Genomic DNA, 18,567 nt, shown 5'->3' on the forward strand with positions numbered 1-18,567 from the left:
CTGATCAAAATCCCTCTTTTCAGTTTATGGGCTCCTGGTTTGGGGGTGTGGAGCTCCTAGCGATCCACAAACTAAGGCTACGTTCACACGGTACGTAAAAGGGAGCTAAAGCTGAATACATTTTTTATTTTATTTTATTTTTTCTCCCTTCTCCTCCCCCCACCCAAGGGTGCTGTTCACACTCTCTGTGTAGTGTGACCTATATCTGACACCTGTATTAATTAAACACTTTAAAGTAGCTATCTGTAAGAAGCGTATGGTACTTAAGTCATACAGTGTCCAGAGTGTTTGATCATAAAATGAAGTGCAGGTGTCTCTGAGAAGCACTGTATTCTCTTGGAGAAGTGCCCAGTCCAGAGTGAAGCTATTGGAATTTCAGCCTGAGATCCCACCCTCTGTCCAATCACATTACAGTCATAAACCACCAGGTTGCCAGGTCCACAAACATCGTGTTTTGCAGCTACAAAGTGAACTATAGGACAGAGGTAATGTTAGATTTGACCAGACCTGGAAAGCCTCAGTGCCCTTCTGAGAATCTAAATGGCCAGAGATGGTATAAAACAAGGGGAAGTGTTGGTTATGTATATGAAGGACAGAGGCAGCTTAGAAGCTGCAAAACCATCCAAGACAGATCAAGAAATTACTCATTATTTCCTGAACAGGTGACAGCAAACGTTTCTGAAAAAAATATAGAAGTACAGACACATACAGGGGTTGGACAATGAAAGTGAAACACCTGTCATTGTAGTGTGGGAGGTGTCAGGGCTAAATTGGAGCAGCCTGGTGGCCAATCTTCATTAACTCCACACTGCACCAGTAAGACCATGTGCATCCAATGGTTCAAACACTGTGTCCTGAAGGCGGTGCCGTGTATCAGGACGACAACGCACCAATACACACAGCGAGACTGGTGAAAGACTGGTTTGATGAACATGAAAGTGAAGTTGAACATCTCCCATGGCCTGCACAGTCACCAGATCTAAATATTATTGAGACACTTTGGGGTGTTGTGGAGGAGCGAGTCAGGAAACGTTTTCCTCCACCAGCATCACATAGAGACCTGGCCACTATCCTGCAAGAAGAATGGCTTCAAATCCCTCTGACCACTGTGCAGGACTTGTGTATGTCATTCCCAAGATCAACTGACGCTGTATCGACCGCAAAAGGAGGCCCTACACCACACTGATACATTACTGTGGTCTAAAACCAGGTGTTTCACTTTCATTGTCCAACCCCTGTATGTGTAGATTGAAGTAGTAAAGGCTAATCTAAGCATTTAAAGTGGATTTAGACAATAAAGGTTTGTAAGTGAAATCGGCTGCGGCTCTTTCAGTTTTGCCTTTTACTTCAGTAGGTTATTATTTAGTCAAATAATTTACTTCAGTTCCACTGTAAGAGCTGAAGATGGATCTTTTAAAACTTTTGAAGAACTCCAATAAGATTCGTAAACTGACACGTTTATGTGGAACACAGTGTTTGAATATGAAGATTGTGAATCAGCAAAGATCTGGCTCCTAAAACCACACACATGGGAAAACTGAAGAGTAATCTCCTCTAGTCTAAATATTTAATGTGGTTTGGACCGTAAAGGCTTGTAAATTCTGAGGAAAGGCGACTGCTCCTTCACCTCTCCTTCTGGCCTTTTCCTAGTGGTAGGTGTTTTACTGAAATAATGAACATTGTTCTGTGTAAATGGGTTGATTATGGCATGTTTATTTTTAGATGTTATGGTCCAAAGTTCTTACACTAACAAGCGAGAGACAAGTTTATGTTCAGTTTTCCCTCAGTCTGGCGACCTTGTTGAGCGTCGCGGTTGGGGAGGAGACGGAGGAGAGGAGGCAAGACAAGTTTATTTATAGAGCACCTTTCGTACACAACGGCAATTCAAAGTGCTTTACAGCGTGATACAAGGATTACAGTAGAATTTAAAAAGTTAAAGAAAATAAAAACTATTGGAAAGTATAAAATAGAATTAAAACAGAATGTTAAACAATGATTAAAAGCTATTCAGTAAAATTTAAAACAATAAAAAAACAGTAATAAAAAGTGACAGTTATTAAAATGGTGCTAAGTGCAGCGCTACTCAAATGCACAGGAGAACAGGAAGGTCTTTAGTCTAGATTTGTAGATATTTGGGGCAAATCTGATGTCTTCCGGGAGTCTGTTCTAGGTGCAAACAGCATAGCGACTGAAAGCTGCCTCCACTGCGTGGTTCTGACCCGGGGCACCACTAGCTGACCAGTCCCGAGCGATCTGAGGGGCCACTGGGTTCATACACTTCTAGCAGATCTGAAATATTTTTTGGTCCTAGGCAGTTTCTTGATTTATAAAATCAACAACAGATCTCTCCACTGTTTAGAAAATGTACTGTAGTTTTTATTTTAAAGGATCAGTGTCTGTATTACAGACTGCTCCTTTAAAGAATATTAAAATGTTAGAACTGATGTTTCTTTTATTTTAAGCACAAATCTACCGCATCTTTCACAAACATGAAGTCTCCAAAGAAAAGGAGACGATTGCAGACAAAATGAGTTTAATATTTTCATGATCCTCACCTCAGCAGCTTCATACTCATTTGAAAAATATAGAACTGAAACAGAACTACTTTGAACAGGCTGTTTCCACGTCCTAAACGTGTTACGTTAAAACATAAATGCTTTGAACCGGAGTCCGGAGATCATTCTCAACGGCCGGAGTGGCACAAATGTCACATGAACTCTGATACGGCCGTTCAGACAGAGTCACGTTGCTACAGATCAGATGTGGATCGTATTTCAGTACCACATACGAAAGTGGCCCAAATCTGAATTTAAAAAGTCACATTCAGTGCTATTTGTGCTTTTCATTCAGCAACAAAAAACATATTAGTGTCATAAATGAAGAAACGAATCGGATTTAGGCCACTTTTCCCTGCTGTGTGAATGTAGCCCAAGACTGATCAGCTGGGTTCAGACATGGCTCTCCTGATGATCTCCAATCAGTGCTGTACCTGCATTTTTGTAAGAGCGTATAGACGAGGCTAAACAGAACCAAAGAGAAACAACGAGCACAGAGAAATAGGTTTTGTGTTTCTGGTACTAAATACTGCCTTGGTTCACCTTCTCATCATTTCCCCTCTTTGCTTTCCAGAGGAAACACCGGCGGTCTAAGCTGCCTGATCATAGCAATCAGGACCTGAAGAAGGACCCAGAGTCCTGGGAGAGGCAGAATGCTCTGTCTGGGGGCGATCACGGCAGATGGAAACAGGGCCCGGAGCGAGCCGCTGTCACTCGAGCTCTCAGGAGGGGGTCCAAACGGCGAGCAAAGTCCTCCCCAATGGACAAGGGCCTGAAGGTTCCGGGTGCTGGCGCGGCAGGCGATGGCATTGCCCCCTATGACCCTTCCAGCAGCCGTAATTTCACAGACCTCCGTGCGGGTGAAGGGGGCAAGGTCTCGCTGGCTGTCCCGGGAGAACCAGGGAGCGTGGGAGGTGCCCCTCAGGACTTTGTACCCAAATGTGAGATTTCAGGGAAGGACGCCTTGTCTGCTTTGCATCGTGCAAGCTCACGCCAGTGCCGCCAGGAGCTAGCCAATATTGTCTGCCGGCATCAGGCCGGAGAGCTGATGCCACGTTCTTTGCCTCAGTTCTGCCCACAGCACGGTAAGCCTTTATTGCAATCATTCCTTAAAAGACACAAACATGCACAAATTATGACATCGTCCCAAATATTGCCAGCCAGCCAAGACCCTCTACTTCAGTTCGGCTCTTGAGCTACAGTGCTAATGTAGCCAATAAACATAACGTTTACCAGGTAGCATCATGTAAAATTCGTAGGAGATAACGTTCTAGGACCTTACGGACAAAAGTACAAACAAAATTTTATTCTGCAAAATTTGGCTGCTTTTCTTAGCTGTGGTTTACATTTGTCTGGTTTTATTCAGATAACAGAATATCACACAATACAATAAAAAACCATATAAGCAAATGTGTTTGAGGTTAGGTAATGTGGTTAGAAGCTTATCTGCTATAATTTGGGCATGCAATTTGCATAATGCTAGATAGAGACAGAGATACACACCTGTCTGTGTCTGCAAATTATAGCAGATAAGCTACAAATCACATTAGCATTATGTTTTTATTGTATTTGATTTAATGTTTAAAAAAATAATAGTGGGCTAAGTTCATTAATGAACTTCTGATTTTTGATGGGACTGTACAGATATTTTTACAACCGTTATTTCCATAGGTGATATTCTCCTTTCCGGCTTTTTCAGTTCTGTCCAGTGCTGCTCAGCAGATTGATGTCATAGATAATGACCTGTCTAAAGTAGAGAACCCGGTAAGGGTGGCCTTCGTGCTGATGGTCCACGGCAGAGCTGTCCGGCAGCTGAAACGGCTCCTTAAGGCGATCTATCACAAAGATCATTTCTACTACATCCATGTAGACAAGGTAGGTTCCCAGGTCTCTGAAACTAGCTGTTCTGGATGGAAAAGCACTGTAAGACCTTTAAGCAGTCATATGCTAAATGTTGTGCACCCACAGCCATGTTTGCTGATTTGAAAAATAAGTTGATTCATCCACAGAGCACTTCTGTGCATTTCATTGCAGCTACTTTTTACTTATCGGACTTAAATATAAATATATAGATATAAGACATGCTTGTGCTAAAGGTGTGGCACATTTTGAATTTTAAGTTCTATGTTGTTGGCAGTACAAACATCGCTGGCTGCCGAATTCATCTGTGAATACAGAAACAGAACACACAAATCCAAATGAAATACAGAAAAATATCTAGTTTTTTCTGTTGTCTGATTTGGAGAATTGCGTAATCCTGTCATTTGAGCTTTTTAAACGTAACACTAATATACGTACGGTAAAATCACAGCTTCAGAATCATTGTGATGCTGCACTGACCTGTAAAAGGGAAAATAGAGCCTCTGTTTTTCTACTCTGCACTACAGAAACTGCACTTTGTAACTTTTTAATCCAAAAATAATAATGCCAAGATATATTTGGAGCAAAGTGATTAGACAACACCAGCCTTATTGAAAGTTTAATAGCTCAGAAACTGGAGCACTCTGTAGGAGATTTGTGTGAAAAGGTCAGTGACACCACTCGTGTATGGCTCTGAAGGGTTGTGGTGGATTTTCAGAGCACTTTAAGCTTTACTTGAAAGGTTAAAATAAAGGGTTAAAGAAGATCAGTGGGTTCTCATCCAGAAAAACAGATGTTCAAAGAGAATGGGGGTAGTCAGAAGGTGTTCCTGGGAGTGTGTTTCACTCTTTGATATGTGGTGGTGTACCACCTGTGCTTTGTTCCATCCTCCTTTGATCTGCTAAGGATTTTCAAGGTTTCTTGCTGTAAATGATTTAAAAGCAATTAGAGCTCACCTGATACTGTGAGAGCAGAGCATCAAATCAGCATACAAAGCCTTTACAGAATCACACGTTCTGTTTGAGGACACTACGGAGTTCTCACCATACTCTGCAGGAGGAGACAGGACCAGGTTCCTCACTGGAAATTAAACTCTAAATCACTTTAATAATCGTTTATCTGCTTTATCTTGTCCTTTATTTGCTAACGTTGTTAGTAATCCACATTTTTGTGTAAAGAGTACGGACAAAAGGTTTACACAATGTGCAAAATATTAAAAAACAACTAAAATACGATCCCCGTGTAGCTCAGGCTCTCAACGACACGTCAATCAAGTCTGTGGACCAATCAGTGGCCAAGTTATGGCTGTGCACAACCAATGAGGAAGTACAAATACAGACACACACTTCAGCAGAGTGCACGCAGCGCGAGACACGACTCAAACTGTTTTATTTGGCAGCCGCAAGCTCAACGAACAATAATCAAGACAATAGATATGTTCTCAAAGCTTCGATTACTTCCACTAGCTGCTTTTCTTCCACACCATTTAAACACGGGAGGAGTCTGAGGGAGGTTGCCTCGCTCTACAGCCAATCAGTGTGAAGCTCCCACCTTCAACACGTCTGCCGTTTAAAGCAATAAAGTGCCGGAAAATGTACTAAATTGCACCATTTTTCTGGAAAAAGGCTTTAAAATAAATGCATTCGTTTCATTGCTATAGGTTTTTCACTGTGGTATTTTTGTGGTATTGGTACCGACATAGATTTCTGGTTTTGTGACATTCCTAGTGTTTACGTGTTCCTTTCACCTTTAAGGTGCATCAGAAGATGGGATTCCTTGTTTAAACTGGAAATTCAAACACTACAGTTTACTGCAGAATCCTTGTAGAATGCAAGCAGACATTTACGTCTTTAAAATGGAAATGAGAACGCTACAATTTTGTAAACTGCCTTTTTTCAGAATGACTTTTATTGGCCATTAGTCATTGAAGTTGCATGTTGTAAATCAGTTTGGCTGAGGTTAATTTCACCTTTGACATGTCTCTATCATCAAACACATTTGATAGTTCATTATTTTTTTTAAAATGCTGGATTTGCAATGAAATAATATCAATTTAATGTAATAGCAATGATATTATGAACAAAAATAAAAATACAACAACTGTACACATGGCAATCCAGTACAAACGTGGATATCACTACTTTTAAGAAGTACACTGACAAACACACGCTGCACCTACTCTGTGACTTACTTAAAGGCATGTTACTCAGGTCTTTTATTTTATTTTACTGATCCTGAATAAACCACAAACCAAGCTATTAGTGTAAACGCATGTAACGCAAGATGTACTAAAATCTAAGATTATACGATTAATTTCTCACCAGTCACTGTAATATTAACATTAAATTTGGTCAACGGTGGATATATACTCACTGCTCAACCTCAAACCCTCCACCCTGGGGCTCTGTTGTTGGCTCAATACCAGAATAACTGCATTCTTAATTCAGTCGTGCTAAATGTAAATGATGTGTCGAGGCCTTGTGGGCTGCCACTTGAGTTCATGCACTGTTTACAATTCATCGACTGCGCTCCAGTTTTCTCTTGTTTGTATTTTGGACAAATTTAACAAATAAGTTCCATTTTACTCAGAGTTTCTTTTTTAAATATGATTGAATTCTGTGTTTTTTTTTAAAAAACTGGGTGCATTCCGGCAGCAGAAATCAGTGCCAGTGTGTGATGCACATCCACTAAAAGAGAAAAGTGGGAGTGTGAATGCTGACGGCAGCACTGCTGTGAGCTGTTGTTTTAAACACTGTCTGACCTCGGTGTCTGTTCTCTGCAGCGCTCCAACTATCTTCATCGAGAGGTTTTGCAGATGGCAGAACTCTACCCGAATGTGAGGGCCACTCCTTGGCGCATGGTCACTATCTGGGGTGGAGCCAGTCTGCTGAAAGCTTACCTCCGCAGCATGCAGGACCTGCTCTCCATGCTGGAGTGGAAGTGGGACTACTTCATTAACCTCAGTGCCACCGACTTCCCCACCAGGTTTGTCCCATTGTCTGTAAAACCATAGATAAGAACTACTGATGAGCAGGTCATAGATTCTTCAGGAAATGCCCCAGAGCTGCTAGTCCCACAGTGATCATGAAGATGTACGTTGTTTATAATTGCCAAAGAAACAGTTAAACAATTATTCAGTCATTTATTTTCTGTAACTGCTTCCTTGAGAACCCACCTGAATTTGTCGGGGGCAAAGCAGGAGCACAACCCTGGACGGGATGCTAGTCAATCATAAGGCGTTACACACTCGGCTCACACTTGTGGGCTGTTCTGCCAATCGTAACTTAATAAACTGGTATTTAATCACCACTGCCCCCTACGTGTGTCACAGCACTAGTCAGAAATGAGACCTATGGCATGTTTGCTACAACCCAGCTGATGAAAATGTACCCTGATCATGTGTATTTTGGGTTTGTAAACTTGTCTTTGAAGAGCTTTACAAATTCAAATGATTCAGGAAAAAGTCTAAATTTTATAAAAATATCCAACACTTAAGCATTGACAAACGATTAGTAACATTTTATAAGACTTTATATCGATCTGCAAAATGTCTTTAAGGTTCTAAAAACATCCACAAATGTTTCTGACTTCTTTGATTGTTCGAATTGCCCTTTCACTAATTATTTTGGATGTTTTTTGCTGTATTATTCAATTATTCAACTATTCAATGCAAATTATCAGTGTGTACTTTTCATTTTTAAGTGTCCAAATGCTTTATTGAATGTTTCATATTTTTTGAGCATGAACATTGAAATGAAAGTTTCTAAAAACCTATTTACAACAACAATTAAATACAAGGCATTCTGGGTGTTAATGTTTTCATCAGTATTTTCCATAACATTCTCAGTGACTGAATTATCCACAGATTGGTTCATCATTATAAATGCATGTTAAATGCTGTGTGGTATTAATGTGTAGGTTTTGACAGAACCACCATCTTATTGTTTCATTTCTTTCATCTCATGAACCTTTTATATAGATAGGGTTTATGTTATTGGGGAAAAATAGTTCCAAACAGTTCAAAACAGAACAGTGGAGTAGGTTAATGTGGGCGCGCACACACACACACCCACACACACACACAGTCACCCAAACATTAATTCAAACCCTGAGTAACTGCTGCATATAAAGTGTATTAATAGCCTTCATAACGTTGTGTAAAGTTGAATGAGGTGATTCCTCCTTCACTCAGGTTAGTTCTATTGAGAGACGGTGTTTATCGGTATAGCAACGGTTGTGTGGCTGCAGGCCTTGGCCGTGAGCTGCATGGTGTGAAAGCTCTCTTTGTGTTGCTGTTGGGTGAAGCTGGCAACCCCCCCCTCCTTTATCAGTTCAGGGAGCTTTCCCCCCCTTCCCCAACACATCAGAGCCTTTCCTGCCAGTTTATAATCCCCACAGCCAGCCGTGCAGTTCAAAAAAGAATATGGGGGAAAAAAGAAAAGACTAAATCGACATTTACGGCCCGACGCGCACAGAGACGTTGATGACCACCAAATCCTGTCAGGAGCAGATAATTCCATCTAGAGGAAGTCATCACATTCATTCCTGCTCGCCTCCAGTCAGCTCTTTTATATTACATTTTCTCTCTCTCTCTCTCTCACACTCTCTCCTATCATCCTCAAACAGGACCAACGATGAGCTGGTGGTTTTTCTCTCGCAGAACCGTGACAAAAACTTCCTGAAGTCTCACGGCAGAGAGAACGCCAGGTAGCTTGGGCACCGTATTTTTATTTTTTTGCTTTCTTTTTCCTGACTCATTGACATGCAAATCTGGAAAAGACACGCTGTGTGTTTAATGCAGACTGTTTATTCAGTGGTTCACCTACAGTGAAAACACTTCAGATACCGAAAAAGCACTTACAATACTGTATTGCTTTAGTTTATGGAAAGCAGCACGCTATAAACTATTAATGTTTACTGAATCAGTGAAACGCAGCACAGCAAAGCCTTTTAATCCTGTGTATTATTCAGTGAAATATTAATAGATTTATAGCAAATAACTCAGACTTGAATTTGTCGTATTACAGAACAGTTTCACGTGACCAGTTTGATCAGTATCAACTAATTCTTACATCTTTAAAAGGGAAAAATGACCCTGTGTAAATGACTCCCTGAGCTTTCTGAGTATCAGGTAGGTATCATTTTAAAGGTGCAGCTTTGTAGTACTCTTTCACCCTGTCCTTCAAAGGTGAGGATAACCACAGGATCACCACAGAGCTGATATTACTTGGGTAGTGAATTATTCTCAGCACTGCAGAGACTGTGTCGTGTTGCATTGATAAGAGTGGATCAGACACAGCATTGCTAATGGAGTTTTACACAGTGTCTGCTCACTGTTTTAGTACGCACTGTATTAGACACGCTTGCCTTCCTGGTCCAGCTCGTAGATGTAAAGTCAGAGAGTCTGTTTTTGGTTGATGTTTTATTCTCAGTGTTGGACTGAAATGTGTTGCTCTCTGGTGCTGCGCAGGTTCATTAAGAAGCAAGGTCTGGATCGACTCTTCCATGAGTGCGATAATCACATGTGGCGGCTGGGTGAACGCACCATCCCAGACGGCCTGGATGTGTCGGGGGGCTCGGACTGGTTCTCGCTCACTCGCCGTTTTGTGGAATATGTGATCACCTCCCAGGACGAGCTGGTGACCGGATTGAAGCAGTTCTACACCTACGCCCTGCTCCCTGCTGAGGTGCCTGCTCACTGCCATCAACAGCTCAACTGTTGTTTTTGTTTAGAGGTCCAGCTCGAGTGATCAGAAGAGAAATACATAATAAATATGATGTTTATATTTATATATTTTAGTGGTGTGTACTTCACTGGTTCTGTTCTAACTGTTGCGGGTGTCTGGGTTTACTCTTGAGATAATATACTGTTATTTGCTACGAAAAAAGGGCAAGGACATAGCGGGTGGAAAAAAAAATCACAAACATTTGTTGAATAGCATCAAAAGAAATATTATTGTTTTTTTTTTTGCTGAAAAAATGTAAACAACATTTTGCAAGATAAATACAAAGTGCACTTTGAGTATCAGAGGAAATACCTTCATTGCTCCTTGTTTGTGGTGTATTACCCAGATCTAAATCTTACTCTGTCCTTTTTGTTTACAGTCTTTTTTTCACACGGTACTGGGCAACAGCCACATGTGTGACACATTAGTGGACAACAATTTGCGTGTGACGAACTGGAATCGTAAGCTGGGCTGCAAGTGCCAGTACAAACACATAGTGGACTGGTGCGGCTGTTCCCCCAACGACTTCAAACCTTCAGATCTCATCCGAATTCAGGTTGGTAGACAGTGTAATGAAGCAGGTTTCTGATAAAGCATGAATGAGGCATCTTTATCCCGCTGCTTGTTCTATAATAATATGTACAGTACCAGTCAAATGTTATGGTTATGCCCGCTCAGGGAGGGGTTCCTTTGTTTTGGGCCATTTGCCACATGTTGTGAAAGTACAGTAGCAGTCAAAACTTCTCATTGATTTGTTTTTCTTATTTTCTACGTTGTAAATTAATATGGAAGATATTAAAAATATGAAGGAACAGTAGCCCCCTGTTGCTTTGACGACAGCTTCACACACTCTCCGTTCTCTCAGTCGGCTTCATGAGGTCGTCACCTGGAACGGTTTTCAGTGAACAGCTGTGGCCTCGTCGAGAGTTAATCTGTAGAACCGCTCCCTTCTGAATGTGTCTGAGACTGTAACTGGGGTTGTACAGAGGTAGGGGCTGGTACATAGTTCTATACAGTGACTAGCTCTACTCCACCAATCACTGATGAGGAGAGGTGTCCAAACTTTTGACACATTTGACACAAGATTACCGCTCCTGAATTACTTAAAAGTAAAGTTATTGAGTGGCGGAGTCAAAGTCCTGATGTGATTCTGTGGCTAGAGCTTAAATTGTCAGTTAATTCTCAAAAACCATCCCCTTTAGCAGAAAACAATTGTGAAAATAGGGTGAGACTCTATATGAATGAGACTCCACGCATAACATATCAGCATATCACAAGCATCTAATCACATCTGTTGCTGCCAAGGATGCACAACCAGTTACTATGTTTAAGGGGGAAATGACTTCTTCACGTGAGGTATAGGAGTTCTGAGTGAAGCTTTATCTTCAGTACATGGAGTGATCATTTAAAAGCTACACTGTGTCTTTACCTGCGGTGTTTTATCTTCATTAAGGTTAGTTTGATGATCTGAAATGTTCCTCTTGGCACCTGAAAGTCCACACATTGACATTTCTTACTTCTGGTCCGTTTTCAAGCCTCTTGGATTGTATCAAACCCCAGGTTTTAGTTGCTGTCACTTGTATGTTTAGTCATACGACCTATGCCCTATGTTTAGTTCTTATTGATTTTCTGAGTAAATAAAAGTTCACATTTCCTCCACCGGGGGAAAACTTGACTGTGACTTTTCCCTGCAACATGACATTCCCCTTTTTTAAATGATTTGCTGATTTCCGGTTGTATATAAAACACAAAATAGCCTTTGCACAAGCCTCTATTTTTCAAATGCTCTACACTAATCCATTAAAATGGTAAATGTCAATGGTGCTATGTAAATCATGTGTAAACACGTTCACTTAGAAAACAGAACTAAACGGTTCATCCGGGATGCGCAAACATTTGCCTACAAATATTTATCGTCCTGTTTTGATTACTGTATTTTATTTATGACTGTGCTCAATTCTGTTTTCCCTTCAACAGCAACTCACCAGGCCTACGTTCTTCGCTCGAAAGTTTGAGTCCACCGTGAACCAGGAGGCCATAGATATCCTGGACACCCACCTGTACGGTCAGTACCCCCCAGGCACAGTGGCCCTGAAGGCCTACTGGGAGAGTCTTTTTGAGCGTGAGGATGGCGTGGGGACGCTCAGCGACGTTGCCCTCACAGCCTTCTCCTCCACCTTCCGGCTGGGCTTGCGCAGTCAGGAGAGCACACATGCCAGCAGTGAGGCCTGCAGGTGAGTCCCCAGCCACTGTTCAGAGTGTGTGCAAAAGGGTTGGGGTTTTTCAAGTCTAATGACACACACACAATTGATTTGAAAAATGAGTGCAGACATTTTCAGAAAAACATACTTTTAACCCATTTTAAATGCACAATTGTTTTTGGGGTTTCTTTTTTATTGATTGATTGATTGATTGATTGATTTACTGGGTGGGGGGCAAATTAATATGTTGAAATTCTTTTGTTTTTGAACATTAATCTCAGCAAATAAAAATAATAATAATAATAAATAATTGGACACTAACCCTGTGCAGAAAGGTGCCACACTGAATTTAGTTTCATGGACAGAATGTACAGTTTGGATCTGTGGGAAACTTAACTTTGGCGAGTGACTATAACAACATACTTCATCCAAGCCTCTGTGCTCCTCTGATTGAAGTTTCGGTGGAATGTTCTAGAACTTGTCGGGTTGTCAGTTCCTCTGTGAGTCTGAATGATTGTGTTTTCTGCTTTAAGCTGGAAACTAGCAGGTGTGAACCGCTAATGAACCATGTGTAATGTGATATTCACACACGTTTTTCACAGTTGAGTCAGTCGTAGTCATCCGTGAGTCAGTGAAGGCTTGACGTATTGAATGTTGTTTTATGTTTTATGTTAATTTTCAGAGCATTTGTTTTTTTGAATACTCAGTTTTATAATTATAATTATAAATGTTTCTTTCTATGAATTGCCAGTGATTCCTTAGGAGTTTGCAGGGTTAGGGTTAGGTTAGGGAAACGTGTATGATGGCATGTCCTACTGAATATATATACATTCCACTTTATATCTGTTTATGGAAATGCAGCACGATTGCTCTTAATGAAGATGGCTGTCTTGGTATCACTTTCCAAAACTATGGCTTGGGTTAAATATGACTTTGTTTTCCCCCAGGTTTGAGGCTGTTGGGTACCCCGTGTCTGTGCACCTTTATTTCTATGACGACCGTTTCCAGGGCTACCTAGTGCGACAGGAGGTGCAGAGTGTAGTGTCTGGAAGCAGAGAGATGTTGGAGGTGTGGGCTGTCCCCCAGGCGACCCTGCAACTCGAGAGCAACCTGCATGAGTTCGAGAGGCTGAAAAACCTGGAGGTAAGATGTGGACAAAGGGAATAAAGCAGTGGTCATGGTCGCAGGCTCCTGTAGTGGCTGTGGGAGGATGGCTTGGGTTCTGAAGATCCATATCAGAGAAGCATAATAACAGTATCATATTTGTAAAATGGCTAAATGTATATTAATTCTGATAGTTTGCATCCACACATGAGGAACCACAGGTGGACGACCTAGTGGATAATATTAGCACCTTGAATGTAGAATAAAAGAGGATTCAGTTCTCCCAATGCTACATTTGCATTTCAAGAGAATCCTAAAGTATGCAGATGATTAATGGCCGTACCATAGCTGCTCAAACTGTAGTAATTCACCCAATGTAATATAGTAAACGAGGCATGCTCTGGGCTTGTCATCCACTAGGTTGGAACAGAGTGGGACCCCAAGGAGCGAATCTTTCGAAACTTTGGGGGTGTGATGGGCCCTCTGGACGAGCCTGTGGCCGTGCAGAAATGGGCTCGAGGCCCCAACCTCACAGCCACCATAGTGTGGATTGACCCCGCACAGGTTGTAGCAGCTTCTTACGACATCAGTGTGGACGTAGAAGCTGAATTCACGCAGTACAAGCCACCGCTGCAGCGTCCACTGAGGCCTGGAGTGTGGACCGTCCGTGTGCTGAGGCTGTGGGAACGTGTGGCAGAAGCACATTTCTTGATCATTCCACTGGCTTTTAAAGGAAAGGAACCACTTCGAAAAGGTGAGAAACAAAAAACGTCTTTCTTTTCATCTGTCAGGACTGGATTAACTCACACTAACCACTGAATCACTGGAAAACGTAGCTTCGCCCACAGTGACAGCTGCTTAAAAGGAGCTTTTGAAGGTTTAATGTTAGGCTATTATGTGGTGGACAACTTGCATGACGCTACATTTCACTTGTGAAGTCTCCTGCAGGTTGTTTACGGGTGTTTTCACATTGTCATGAATAGTTGAGTCCACACTCAGGGGCTCAATTTCTCACACACAAGAACTCCAACATCAAGAATCACTTCTGCAATTCACTTTTCTGTTTGTACGTTTACAAAATGGTAGAAAGTATTTTCATTCGTTTGCTGCTTTTCTTTATTGTCATTGGATTAAAAAAAAACAGAAGAAACAGTGCTTTTGGGATGTGTGGTATTTCACCGTGCAAACCTGAGCTGTTCTCTAATAAACGATGAGCCAATTACTGTAACCTTGCTTCAGTCCTGTGTCGTTTTATTAGGCGTAGGAAATGGAATGCGATAAGTCAAAGCGGCCGCGTTAAGAAAACAACCACACGGCACAGGGAGAAAGTAGCTTCCACACGTGCAGCAGGCCGCACCTTAGTTCACTAGAAGTGAAACCCATGGCACCGATCAGTGGTGTGGGGTCACACCTCTCAGGTTTAAAACAGTTTTCACACTTCACCAAAGATTCCAAACTCACTTTGTCCAAGAGAACAAAGCCAGGACGTCATGCTTCAGGTTCCTTGGATAATACGTATTTCCTGGTAACGAGTTGGGCTAATTAGGATTAGTCTAAGTTAACATGACAGCTTGGGCCAGCACTGGTTCTGATTTGTTAGTGACATAGCCCCCACTTCCCTCACACAGAGAAGAGATACTAAAGTATAAAAATGATTACACAAGCAGAGACCGAGATGCAGTCTTGGGTATGACACGACATAAATGTGAATAAAGCATAGCAGGTTGTTGTAAGTAGCCAGAATAATAAAGAATATGAAATGTCCTATTAATTCTGCTCAATAGTGGCACACTGGACGTTAATGCTTTGGGTAATTGTTGAGTTTCCTGATAATCTTCATGCTCTCAGTTGTTTGTAAGTTTCTCTATATATAACTACGCTAATGTTATCATTGGTGTGTTTTTCATACTCTTATGAATGCTAATAACCTATTTTTCCCCCTCCTCTCTGTCTCATTCCTGCAATGTCTTCTCAGAGGAACATGGCTGGCTACATGCAGGTCCCCCTGGCAACCTGTACATGGAGCAGGGCTTCCAGCAGCTGGCCCACGTGCTGAAACTGCCCCCCATGGAACATGCGCTGGAGGAGGCTCAGAAGAAAGCCTCTCTGGTTGGGAGGGCTCTGGAGTCCTGGGTGGACAGTTTGGTGGGGGCCTTTTGGGTGACTGGAGACATCTGCTCAACCCAGGTCTCCCTCTGCCCCACTGTAGCCCAGTGTGCCAAAACCAACTGGAGCTCCCTTTCGCTAGACCCCAAATCAGAACTGGGGCCAGTCAAAAGCAACGGCCGCATCAGGTAGCCCCCGAGATGGGGGCAAACAAGGGCCAAGAACACTAAACTGAACTACATAAGAAAGCGGGGTCCAGAGGAGCGTGGCCCCTGTGAGTGATGTTTACGGGGTATGGTTTCTTAACCTGTCCCACCGCTGGAGGTCCCACAGGGGTGAATTTGAGGCACCTTCTGTTTTAGACGGTTTGTCAGGGAGAATCTAAAGAGATGCAATTGACATTTGCACATGAAGACTGCCAGATATTTCAAGACCTTAATATATCTTTGTTGGGACGTCCATTAAAGGTTACAAAATCTGTGAGGTGTCCACATCCAGTCTTGGTTCGAATGGGGTTTAACGATGAGAAACCCTTCCCCTCAACACTTTTGCTCTTTATATACAGGACAAGTGAAAGGAAGTGCACATTGTTCTTCTTCTGTGTTAAGACTGGCCAATATCCTTTATTTGAAGCTCTACTACCTGTTAAAGCCAAGTGATTGGAGTCCGCTGCCCTGCGTTTGTGTGTTCATTTGGATGCATTCATATTCAAACTCCAGAAGCAGATCGATGAAGTGCACTTTACTGTAAGACAGATCTTCTCTGTACCACAAGTCATGAAGGTTATGAAGTCACTGCTGGTGGTCACTGCTGGCTCCATCCGCTCATGTTTCCAATGCTGTTGAAGGAGGTGCAGCGTTACCGCGTCATGGATTCATGTTGTACAGTTCAGCAAACAAGTGGCCAACACTATTAACGACGACAAGTCTCAGACAGTTGTGAATTAGTTTTGTAAATTCAATGGCTGGTCTTTCATGTTTCTTTTGAATGGCTTCAGTTAAAAACCACATCTTACAGGTGTTTACCACTGAATTATTTGTTGCAAACGTTTGAGGGCTACACCACAGTAACCGTGTGAGTGCGCAGGGGTTGTATGATACACTAGAGTTTGAGGCTTCGACAAACAGTCTTCTCTTTGTCTGGTTACATTATGCCCTCCACATTTGAATACCATCGATGATGAACTAATTCTTGATCTTTGCTCCATCTACAAATGCATTCTTTTTTTAGCAACAGTTACCAGTCACACAAGCTTAATGAATATGAATGAGGTTACATTAGCTGCATCATGCACATCGTGCCAAGTTTTTGGTTTAAACAAGTAAACCAGACCTTGTTATAGCTAACTTAAAATAAGCTTGATTACAAATCAGCGATCATGCTAACAGTGTGATAGTTCATTCATTCATTATCTGTAACCCTTATCCAGTTCAGGGTCGCGGTGGATCCAGAGCCTACCTGGAATCATTGGGCGCAAAGCGGGAATACACCCTGGAGGGGGCGCCAGTCCTTCACAGGGCAACACAGACACACACACCTACGGACACTTTTGAGTCGCCAATCCACCTACCAACATGTGTTTTTGGACTGTAGGAGGAAACCCACGCAGACACAGGGAGAACACACCACACTCCTCACAGACAGGTCCCTGGAGCTGTGTGACTGCGACACTACCTGCTGCGCCACCGTGCCGCCCAGTGTGATAGTCGTGTTTGGAATTTCAGGATTCAAATTGCAGCTGTTTTGATTCGAACATCAAATCATTTCAAATTTATGATTTTGAAGTTAAAACTCTCAGTTGTTGAGCCGTGAGTTAAAAGGGATTTTTGCCTGCGTTCTTTAAACTTTTCCAACCTTTGAACCGTTGCTATGTAAGAGAGCATTTGTGGGCGGAGCATAAATTAAGTTTGGTTTATATACCTTTCGGTCGCCTGTAATTAAATGGTCAGAAGCCTTGACTTGAGTGACACAGTCTCCTCGGTACGTAGCTAGTTTACTGTTAAATTATAACTGATAGTATTATAGTTCGTTGTAAACTCTGTTACACTCTTATTCCCTTCAGGCCCAGTTCTGAGAAACGGTACAGGCTTATCACGGGCCACTACATTCTTAACCAGTGAAATACACGTTTATTTTTATTTATTTTTATTTTTTTGGTCTTTGTCACTTTGTGTCATAATGGTGTAAGATAATGGCCTATTATTTTTCTCCAAAACAGTTGGACACCTTTTTAACACCAGGTTTGGGATTAAATCACAGAATAATATTATTATTATTATTATATGCTGGAGATAGTATGGGGTTGTTTTCTATAATTGCAGAGTTAAAGTGCACATTGTCTTGTGTAACTTATTTTTTTGGGCAGTTGCTGTCACAATGAATTTAAGTGAAATTTCTCTTCGTACACTTGCTTCAGAAGAGGAGCCTTTTGTTTTAGATCAAAGGAAGTTGGTGTGTGTCACAAACACACGTGTGGTGCATTGTCAAAATGAACTGATTTATTATTTTTTTCTATTTATATCCCCCTTAGCGAGGGCCATCATGTTTTCACCTGTTGATCATGTAGAAGGCACGGCTTCAGTGTGTCGTCTGTTTCATGATCCTCGTCGTGCATCGTCTGTCTCAGTCTTTTCATGAAATGGTACCTGGAGCAGAGGTTCCGTTCCTAAACCACGTCTTAAAACACACCACGGTGAGGAACAGAAACGTGTAGTAAATTTCAAGAGCAGAGACTTCTGCTGGAGGCACAATAAAGGAGAAATGAATGGTGCAATGATGAGTCTGATATTCTTTGCTTTATTGTATCTGTCGCGTCACTGTGCTCCAGTAAATACCCTGCTTTATACGAAATGTCCAAAAGTTAGTAGAAGCTCATTAATATACTCAGGAGGACCACTTCTCCCCTGTTCCTCAGCGCTCAGGACCCCCACAGAGCAGGTGTGATGTGGTGGTGGATCATTCTCAGCGCTGCAGTGACACTGACGTGGTGGTGGTGTGTTAGTGTGTGTTGTGCTG

The 18,567-nt window shown here is 42.0% G+C and overlaps 1 protein-coding gene across 1 annotated transcript in view; it reads left to right on the forward strand.

Moving 5' to 3' along the window:
* Positions 1-18,317, forward strand: part of xylt2 (xylosyltransferase II) — a 38,287-nt gene extending 19,970 nt beyond the window's left edge. The window contains exons 2-11 of the mRNA XM_066642149.1: positions 3,130-3,640; positions 4,255-4,430; positions 7,198-7,400; positions 9,042-9,122; positions 9,886-10,102; positions 10,521-10,697; positions 12,119-12,375; positions 13,290-13,485; positions 13,867-14,200; positions 15,422-18,317. Of these exons, the coding sequence (XP_066498246.1) occupies positions 3,130-3,640; positions 4,255-4,430; positions 7,198-7,400; positions 9,042-9,122; positions 9,886-10,102; positions 10,521-10,697; positions 12,119-12,375; positions 13,290-13,485; positions 13,867-14,200; positions 15,422-15,744 (2,475 nt within the window). The 3' untranslated portion in view covers positions 15,745-18,317. The remainder of the gene's footprint in view (positions 1-3,129; positions 3,641-4,254; positions 4,431-7,197; positions 7,401-9,041; positions 9,123-9,885; positions 10,103-10,520; positions 10,698-12,118; positions 12,376-13,289; positions 13,486-13,866; positions 14,201-15,421) is intronic.
* Positions 18,318-18,567: the final 250 nt, after the last annotated feature.

The sequence above is a fragment of the Hoplias malabaricus genome, chromosome 13 (genome assembly GCF_029633855.1).
Source record: "Hoplias malabaricus isolate fHopMal1 chromosome 13, fHopMal1.hap1, whole genome shotgun sequence".
Taxonomy (NCBI): domain Eukaryota; kingdom Metazoa; phylum Chordata; class Actinopteri; order Characiformes; family Erythrinidae; genus Hoplias; species Hoplias malabaricus.